Source organism: Propithecus coquereli, unplaced genomic scaffold (assembly GCF_000956105.1).
Source record: "Propithecus coquereli isolate 6110/MARCELLA unplaced genomic scaffold, Pcoq_1.0 Scaffold119, whole genome shotgun sequence".
Classification (NCBI taxonomy): domain Eukaryota; kingdom Metazoa; phylum Chordata; class Mammalia; order Primates; family Indriidae; genus Propithecus; species Propithecus coquereli.
The window spans coordinates 3,961,043-3,969,909 of record NW_012135969.1 but is presented as its reverse complement, the minus strand read 5'-3'; the positions used below and the strand labels follow the sequence as shown (position 1 = coordinate 3,969,909).

Sequence of the window (8,867 nt, the reverse complement as noted above, 5' to 3'; positions counted from 1 at the left end):
CCCCCAAACGAGCACACACCACAGAAGCCAGCTCAGCTGTGAACTATTGGATTTGAGACAGGAACAGAACAAATCAGGGGGCTAGAGGAGGGTGGGAGAGAGAGAGAGAGAGAGAGAGTGGTTTAAATAGGGGAGGATGGGAAGTTCAGTGATGGGGGAGGGAGGCAGGTTATTTACAAGAAGGCTCAGGGGGCCAGAGGCTCATCTTGGAATATTTTATAACAATATAAATAAGATTCTGGTTTGCTTTTCCTTTTCGTCTCGTAAAGGAGAGAGAAGTGCAGAGTTCGATTCTGTACAAGGGGGCAGCGGCAGAAGGCCGGCCGGGCGGGTCACTGGGCGTCCACCCGGAAGGACAGCAGCTTCTCGGAATGCATGTTGTTCAGGGTCCGCAGGTCCGGCAGCTTGAGCAGCAGCTTGGTGAAGCGGGAAGTCTCCAAGGGCCGGTTCTTCAGCACCAGAGCCCGAAGAGCCCGCAGCAGCGTCTCCTGGAGCTGCTCCACCGAAGCGGAATTCTCCATGCCCGAGCGGTCTGTGGGGAAGACGACAGCAGTGAGGCAGGCTCCCTGAGCTCCTCTGACGAGGAACCGGAGGCCTGCGAGGACCCGGCAGGCAATGCGGCCTCTCCCTGAAGCCCCTCCAAGGGCCCATGGGGATGGAGAAGGAGCGCAATACCTTCTCCCAGGCCTCTGCCCCAAGAGCAGGAGGGGCCTGAATGCTGGGAGCGTGGGCTCAGCAGGGCTGGCCACCTCCCACCCCATCAGACCACCCTCCTCCCCTAAACAGGCCAAATGTGTCCAGGCTCCTTTGCTTTTTGCTCTGTAGTTCCCTCTGCCTGGCAACATCCAACTTGTCCCTTTGAGGCCCCGCTCAAGTGTCACCTCCTTCCCCAGCTCCCCCAGGCAGAAATAGTTGTCTGTGCTTCCTTGGTTCATGCTTCTACTGTGACACTTATCTCACTGTTTTATAATTAGTCGGGCATGAGTCTGTTTCCCAAGCTAGACTGTGTCTGAATCATGTCTGTATCCCCAGTGCCCGGTGCAGGGCCTGGCATAGAGTAGGTACTCCATAAAAGGTGTGTTTAATTGAACTGCGTCTGCCTCCTCCCCCCGGGTCAGGCGAGAGCTTGACCAACCTGCAGAGACAAGCACCACCGCGGTGAAGAGGCCCAGCTCCTCCTCGGTAAGCGCCAGGGAGTTGAGCTTCTCGCTGAAGTCAAACATGGCATTGAGCAGGTCTCCCATGCCCATGGCGCCGAGCTCCTGCAGGCTGTAGGTGGTGCGGCTCAGGAACATCACTGTCTGGTCCTTCACGTTGAACAACGATGCAAAGCGCACCATCAGCACCTAAAGGGGGAAACAGTCATCCTGGGTGGGGTGGGAGAAGCACTTGCCAGATTGCCCCTACAGTTTGCCAAAGGTTTACTGGTGCTGCCTTAGCTTTCTGAGTAGAGGGGGTTGTTTCTGAATGGGCAATAAGGGGGCCCAGGTGGAAGGATGGGCAGCATCCCACTGGCTCTGGAATGCAACAGGCCTGAGTCCAAGTCTCAACTCTGTCACTACTTGTGACTCTGGGCAAGGCACTTCACCAACGTTAATCTGCTCAGGTGTATAAAGGGCAGCAATGTACCCTAAGGTGTTGTTTTAATGTAGTAGGTTATGATTAGACTGCAGCCTGAGATGACAGTCCAGCCATCCAGAGGCAGGAGTGAGAAGGCTCTTCTGCCCCTTCCATCAGTCAGAGGCTGTAAGAACAAAGATACTGGGGTTCCAAAGCTTTTCAGAGCCCCTGCCCACTCTAGACACCAAGCTTTCCTGCTAGATCCTTCCCAAGGTCAAGAGCATGGAGCATAAAGGGTCACTCACCTCAAAGGTGCCAGCCTTAAGCAGGGTGACTTGGTCGTGCTGAGAAAGGTCACAGAAGCCGGGGATGTGCTTGGCAAACTCTACCACCTCCCGCACAGCAGGCGTGAAGCTCATGGAAAAATCCTCCCAGATCTCCTGCACAGTTCGCCCACTGCGTCCGTGCGGGTACATGTTCATGGGACATGCCTGGGGGAAGAAGGGATATAGGGAGGGAAGTGTGAGCCAAGCTGGCTCAGATGGGTTCTCCCGCTAGAGCTGGGCCCCAGATTCTGCCTGGACTACGGGCTGTGGCCCTGGGGGATGGGTCTTGCAGATAAAGTAGCAATCAGGTACCAGGTGGAGATCAGGTTTTTCCCAGGCAGAGCCCAAACTGCAGGATAAGACATCTCCTGAGAAGAGAATATCCCCACACTTAGCCTCTAGGAACACCCAGCTGCCCTATGCTAAGTCCATCCTTCCAGGCCCCCTGACCTCTTCTCTCATGCCCTTACCAGCAGAACATTCTTGGAGTTGCCTTGCCGTGGACTGTTGGCAGGCGCCTCGCCTTCTGGGGCTGCGTACACGTGGGTGGGGCATAGACGGTGCCCATTACTGTTAGACTGGTGACAGCTGTGGTGGCCAGGGCCAGGGGGCCAGGTGGGAGGGTAGGTGGAGGGGGCCTGGTGTAGACCATTTAGGGCTTCATTATGACGCTGGGCAGCCAAAGTGTTGTTGTCATTGGGGGCAGATGGGCAGCCCTGATTTTCCCAGCGATGTGGGGCGGTGGCTGGAGGGCTACCGGATACATGGTTGGCGTTGAAGTTGCCAGGTGAGGTGCCCAGCTTGTCATGGGCATAGGTGAAGATCTCTCGATGGGCCCGGGCCACCTGGGATATCACATCCTCCACTGTGGGCTCAGGGCTTGGGGATCTGGGAGGCGTCAGCTGTTGTGGGAACTGAGAGAAGCCCACCAGGGGTGAGGGGACCGGAGCTGGGGGTGGCGAGGGGCCCATGGGGCCTGGGGTGGGGTGCTGAGTGGGTGAGGTCTCCAGTGGGCACTGGCTGCTCAGCTGGTTGTTGGCCAGGTTCATGGCGCTCTGCATCTCAGCAAGCATCCGCTGCTTCTCTCGTTTGGGGATGCGCCCAAAACGCACAGCTGTGACAGGATGAGAGCAGTGTCAGGAAGTTCTCATACACGTGCTTCTCTTCCTTCCTTCCTCCTGAAAGGGCAAGGCCCTGAAAGCTTGGGGTTCCACAACAAAACTACAAGCACCGCCGGGACGGGCGCAGTGGCTCACGCCTGTAATCCTAGCACTCTGGGAGGCTGAGGCGGGCGGATTGTTTGAGCTCAGGAGTTCGAGACCAGCCTGAGCAAGAGCGAGACCCCGTCTCTACTAAAAATAGAAAGAAATTAATCGGACAACTAAAAATACATAGAAAAAATTAGCCAGGCATGGTGGCACATGCCTGTAGTCCCAGCTACTTGGGAGGCTGAGGCAGAAGGATTGCTTGTGCCCAGGAGTTTGAGGCTGCTGTGAGCTAGGATGACGCCACGGCACTCTAGCCCGGGCAACACAGTGAGACTCTGTCTCAAAAAAAAAAAAAAAAAGCACCACGGCCATGCCCAACAAGGGGGTTTCCCAAGTAGGGATTGCAGATAGGAGGTGAACAGAAAGACCAATGGGAAAGAAGTGGGTGTTGACCCAAGAGGACGAAGTATGGACATCCCCCATGCAAAGGCGATTCATTCACAGTATGATGCGTCTTAGTCTGGGACTATTTTTTAAGGCAGGGATTAATTCAGAAACTCTTAAGTGGAAGGAAGGGGAAGGATGTGGGGATGCTGGGATGCTGCCTCACCGTCTCGTGACATGCCCACGGAGAGACACTTCTTGAAGCGACACTGCTGGCAGCGGTTGCGATTGATGCGGACGATGGAGCAGTTCTCATTTTTCAGACACCTTTTGTACTGGATGTTCTGCTGGATGCTCCGACGGAAAAAGCCCTGGAGGGCAGAGGCAGCTAGTGAGCACCTCCATCTCGACTGGGCCTGTGTGTCCTGGGGGAGGGGGTCATCTGCCCCTGCCCTTACCCCCAAGCTGCCTCACCTTGCAGCCCTCACAGGCGTGCACGCCATAGTGGAAGCCTGAGGCAACGTCCCCACACACTTTGCACAGCAGCACCATGCCATTCAGCTCTGTGGGGGGAGACAGGCAGCAGGTGAACAGGAGAGGACAGGCTGAGTGGCCAGAGGTGTGAAGGCTTTCTGGGCTGGAGTTTCTGGGAGGAAAAAGCTAAGGAGGAGCTCCAGTATCTAGGGGCACTGGAGTGACCAGACTGGGCTGGACGGGGGCTGGTGCAACTCTAGAAGTCCCTGAGGCCAGGGTAGGCCCTGGCAGTAACTCCGTCACATGAAAACTCACTCCCAACCTAGCCCTGGCCTGCTTCCTTTCCCCCAAATCAGCTGGAAATTTACTCACTGGTGATGTTGCTGGTGCTCTTGCTGGGGGACACTCGGCTGCTGTCCTCCATGGCCACCTGTAGGCTCCCTGGGGGGCTCCCATTATAGAAGGAGGAGGAGGATGACGAAGATGAGGAAGAAGAAGGGGAGCCATCATCACTCAGACTGGATGGAATGCTCCCAAAGGAGCGAGCTGGGTCTTGGGTAAGGGAGCCAGTGGGCGATGGTGGGAAGTAGGTGGGGCAGCCTTGGGTTAGGGACTGGAAGCTGCCATTGGAGCTGTCGCTGTAGAGGGACTCAGGGCTGGTGCGGCTTGGGGAGGAGCCACTGGAGCCAATATAGGTGATGACACCACCTGGTGGGAGAACAAAAGGGAAGGGGGTGTCAGCCACCAAGTGTCTGGACCCAGAGGACCACCATGCTCATCCACCACTTGTCTCCCCAAAACACTGCTGGTCACACAGAAGTTAACCACGTGGAGCCCTTAATCTTGGAATTAATGAACAACTCCCCAACACATACTAGACGTCGCATGGCCAACCAACACCCATGACTCTTTGCAGGAAACATTCAGAATCTGCTTTAAGTGTGAGGCATGACCCCTGTGGGCATCTCACACACGTATTCCCCTTCCCTATACACCTCCCTTGGGAATACTGACTGCAGTTAATGACTTAGTTGTGAGTGGCAGAACTGGGGATGAGATGAGCAGCTGAGCATGTCACAGTGCCCAGTGCTCCAAAAAACCCCAAAACCAGCTGCTGATTTTGGCACCAAGACGATTCTATGGACCACGGAGGGACAGCTAGCCATGAAGAGAGTGTAAGCCAGTTACCTTGCCCCCCAAACTGGGAGACATATGCTCTAAAGGAACTGAAAGGAAAGAACCTGCCCACCCTGGTTCTCCCGGCCTCCAACAGAGCGCGTCACAGTGGACTCTATCTTTGAGTCCAGGAAGGATTTAGCAGCGCAAGCTGCAGGAGGTGGAAGTAAAGTACAAATTGTCCAGCCCAGGGCTCTGGAATTCCCCCTTCAGATCTCAGCCTGGTAAAAATGACCTTGGCTTTCTGGCCACTCAGGGACTTTGGCCCTCTGGTTACACTGCCAACCAGGTGGCTGTGCTCCCGTGGTATTAGCAGGATTAAAAGGTGACCTGCCTGCCACACCTCTGCCAAGCACCTTGCCTGGCCTGCCATGGGCGGGGTGGGAGAAGGGAGGATCCCAGGACACGTGTGAGCTGACATATGCCATGCCACTAGAGAGGCACATGTCTTCCTCACCCACTGACACACACTAAACTGGGCAGGGCAGCCCTAAAATAGCTCAATGTTGGTCAGGGTGAACCCAGCTCCTTGTAAAATAGTTGCACAACAGATCAGCTAGTACAGTTTCAGGGCTGAGGTGGGGGATGGAATACTTAGTTGGTGGTAAATGAACTTGACCTAGTTCACCCATCCCCAAAAGGGGAGTGAGACCTTCATTCAAAGAGACTTCCAACCTGAAAGTGAGGAGCATGCTCAAAAGAGTCTAGTTCTAGGACTAGATCCATTGCCACCAACTTGTGACCTAGAGGCGATCAACTCCCCTCTTTGGGTCTCAGTTTTCCTTTCGGTGAGAAAAGGGGGTGGGAGCAGAGAGGGACATTGAAAGACAATATGGTTTCAGCTATGATTCTGCGATAGTGGTTTTGGGGAAGTCCCTAGGAGGCAAACTGTTGCTTGTCTGGCGGAGGTGGAAGGAAGATAGTGCTTGCAGGACTAAGGCACAGAGAGTTTGGAATGTGGATTGAGTCGAAACCGCAATATGGTGCAGTGGGTGCAAAAAGAATAAAAACGAAAGGAGTAAGGTGAAGGGTGGTTAGGTGTGAGGTCCTTTGAGGAGTGTAAACATAAGGCCATGAGAGGTCAGGGATGGCTCCACTTTACTCTGCTTCGGTGATGGGGGAGGGGAGCCGGCAGGCAGACAGGAAAAGGAGGCAGGCGGGGACCGTGAGTCAGCCCAGCTTCACCCAGATCTCTGCGGGGCGGGGCGGGAGCCGGGCCCTCAGCCGGCCTCACGTCCCCGCTCCACGTGTGCTTCTCGCACGTGGCTCCCCAACGAGGAACCCCGGAACTCGAGGCCCCGCCCTCTCCGCTTTCCGTCAATCGGGAGCAGCAGCCCCGCCCCCGCCCCGCCCTTCCCCGGCGACCCGGTGGTGGGTTGGGCCCAGAACGCGAGCTGGGCCTGGACAACCGAGGGGAGGAGAGAAGGGAACACGCGTTGCCGAGGCGACCGGGGGGCGGAGCTCATTATGTAATGGGGCCGGGAGGCACCGACCAATGGGGTGGCGGCCACGGCTCCAGCTGAATGAAAACAAACGCAGCACGTGGGCCCGGCTCTGCGGCCATGTGAGCCCTCCCGGCGGCCTGGGCGCTGTGGGTGCCCTCCCTCCCGCCGGGCACCACGCTCAGGACTGCTCAAGTGCCGCTCCTTCCTGTCACTGAGGATTCCCCAGTGAGATCCGACCCATTCCCGGCCCAGCCCCTCCTGCCCAGAGCCCCAGTCGCGCCACCGCTTCTCAGATTCCCTAGAGCCTTCGGGAACTACAGGAAGGACAAGCTGGGAGGCAGGGGGTCCTTTTTCGGAGGCCAAGCATACCACAGCTGCAGGGGTGGACAGATGGAGGCGTTTCGGGGCACTGTTCCAAAGCTCCCAGTCCCCCTAAACTCTTCATCTCACCATTCGCACCCGCCCTCCCCTTTCCTCCCGCCCGGGATTCGAGTCCCTCAGGCTCAAGGGAGCTTTGGGACGCTGAGGTGTGGGGGGGGGGGCGTTTCTGGGCGCATTCCCGGCCCTAACAACCCTCTCTGGAAATCCCACCCTAAGGCCCCTAAACATGCTAGCAAATCTCCCGGCAGAGGGAGTCCCCCAGTCCCTTACAAAGTTCCTTTTGTTATAAGGCCTAAATGGAGGTGGGGAGACAGTGACAGAGAAAGGAAGATGACAGTAAAGGAATTTCAGTACCTGTGTTGTTGTTGGAGTCCAGGGTCGTCATGTCTTCACCGGCTGACAGCGGTCATTCAAACTGGACCTTGACACAAACTAGAGGTTGCGATTGCCGCTGTCGCCCTCTGGGCACTGGCTGAGGGCGGGGAGTGGACCCCGCGGCTCACGGGCTCACGGTCAGGATCCGAGGCACCCTGCAGCAAGGTCTTGGGGTGGCCCGACTGCAGCCCTGCAGAAGGGTAGGACGTTGAGGCAGCGGAGTTCTGCTTTGCATGGGAAGAGCAGAGAGAGTGTGCGGGGGGATCAGCCTGCAGTAGTTCTGGCCAGAAGATAGCAAGGAGAGTCGGGTGTCTGCAGCGTTCGGGTTGCCACTGCCTGCCGGCTCCGCAGCGCTGCAGGGTTGCGAATCTGGAGCTCCCTGTGCAAAAGTCCTAGAGCGAGAGAGGCTGCAACCAGGAAGTAAGCAGCTGATGGGGAGAAGCGGGGCACCGAGGCGCAAAGAGGCGAGACGTGTGCCCTGCTACGTTCCCTCGGCAGTAATATTTCACTCTGCCAATCTCAGCCGCCTTTTGCCCGAGCCTTTCCCTGGGACAGACAGCTCTGCGCAGGCGCCAGCAGCCCAGGGTTCCCGGGCCGCACGCGGCACTGGAGCAGGTACCATGTGATCCCAGGGAGCGCCTCGTGCCCCAGTGACACACTTTTCCAGCAGCCGGCACGTTGAGCTCCGTGCGCCTGCGCAACGACTAGACTGTCGGGATTTGTAGTCCGCTGACAAAGTGGGTGGACTGCGTATATTTCCTCTTTCTGCCTTGCAGAGCGCTTGCTGGGACCCGGGAGGAGCTAAGAGTGAGGTGGGGTGGGGTGCGCTGAAGAGTCAGGGTGGCGTGTCCGGAAAGCCTGTATGGCAGAGGCATGTGAATTCCTGGGGAGGGACTGCAGAGCTTGGCTGCTCCCTGGGAGATCAAAGCTGAGAGGCCCTTTCTGCAAACCTTGCAAACGTGAGGGCTTCACGTGATTGCAGGACTGACCTCACCCTGAGGTTATTGGTGACCAGAGAGAGACAAACAGGGGAGAGAGATTTCCCCGGAGTCAGGAGCTCAGGCTGCCTTCTGCTTCGGAGCCAAGTCCTGAAACTCAAAAGAAGTGAAGAACTGACCCCCTTTCTCTCTGCTCCCCTTAGGGAGAACACCTCTAGGGAAAGGAGTTGCTGTGGAGGTGGGGATATCCCTAGGGACTCCCTGTTTGCTTGTATGACACCATCCCACCCACTGGAGGTGACTTTGGAGTGAGTCATTTCCCTTTGTGTGGGAAATAAAAAGGACAACAGAGGGAACTTGATGGCGAAAGTGCTTTGAGGTCCTAAAATGTGGGGCAGACTTGAGGCAGGGGCCTGGGGCAGAGCGATACGGCCCCTCCTTCCCCACCCAGTGCTTGAGGGTAGTATATGGATTCCACGGCAGGTAACTGCTCAGAGGGGAACTGCTCAGAGGATCATCTTAAGCCTCCCTCCTTTCAGTGGGGAAAATAAGGCTTAGAAGAAGTAACTGACCCAAGGTCAGATACCCATTGCTAGTTTC

General features: G+C 56.7%; 1 protein-coding gene across 1 annotated transcript; it reads right to left on the bottom strand.

Moving 5' to 3' along the window:
* Positions 1 to 23: 23 nt before the first annotated feature.
* Positions 24 to 7,977, bottom strand: NR1D1 (nuclear receptor subfamily 1, group D, member 1). The gene is made up of 8 exons (XM_012661701.1): positions 7,309 to 7,977; positions 4,325 to 4,660; positions 3,953 to 4,041; positions 3,705 to 3,849; positions 2,357 to 3,000; positions 1,866 to 2,051; positions 1,136 to 1,346; positions 24 to 532 (listed from the first exon to the last, which is right to left on the bottom strand). The coding sequence occupies exons 1-8, from the start codon at positions 7,337 to 7,339 to the stop codon at positions 333 to 335; spliced, it is 1,842 nt and encodes a 613-aa protein (XP_012517155.1). The 5' UTR covers positions 7,340 to 7,977; the 3' UTR covers positions 24 to 332.
* Positions 7,978 to 8,867: the final 890 nt, after the last annotated feature.

Coding starts and splice junctions, on each gene's coding strand:
- NR1D1 (XM_012661701.1), bottom strand. CDS start 7,339: ATGACGACCCTGGACTCCAACAACAACACAG. Junction 2,052..2,356: donor ACTCCAAGAATGTTCTGCTG/GTAAGGGCATGA, acceptor TTCTTCCCCCAG/GCATGTCCCATGAACATGTA. Junction 533..1,135: donor GGTGGTGCTTGTCTCTGCAG/GTTGGTCAAGCT, acceptor TCTTCCCCACAG/ACCGCTCGGGCATGGAGAAT.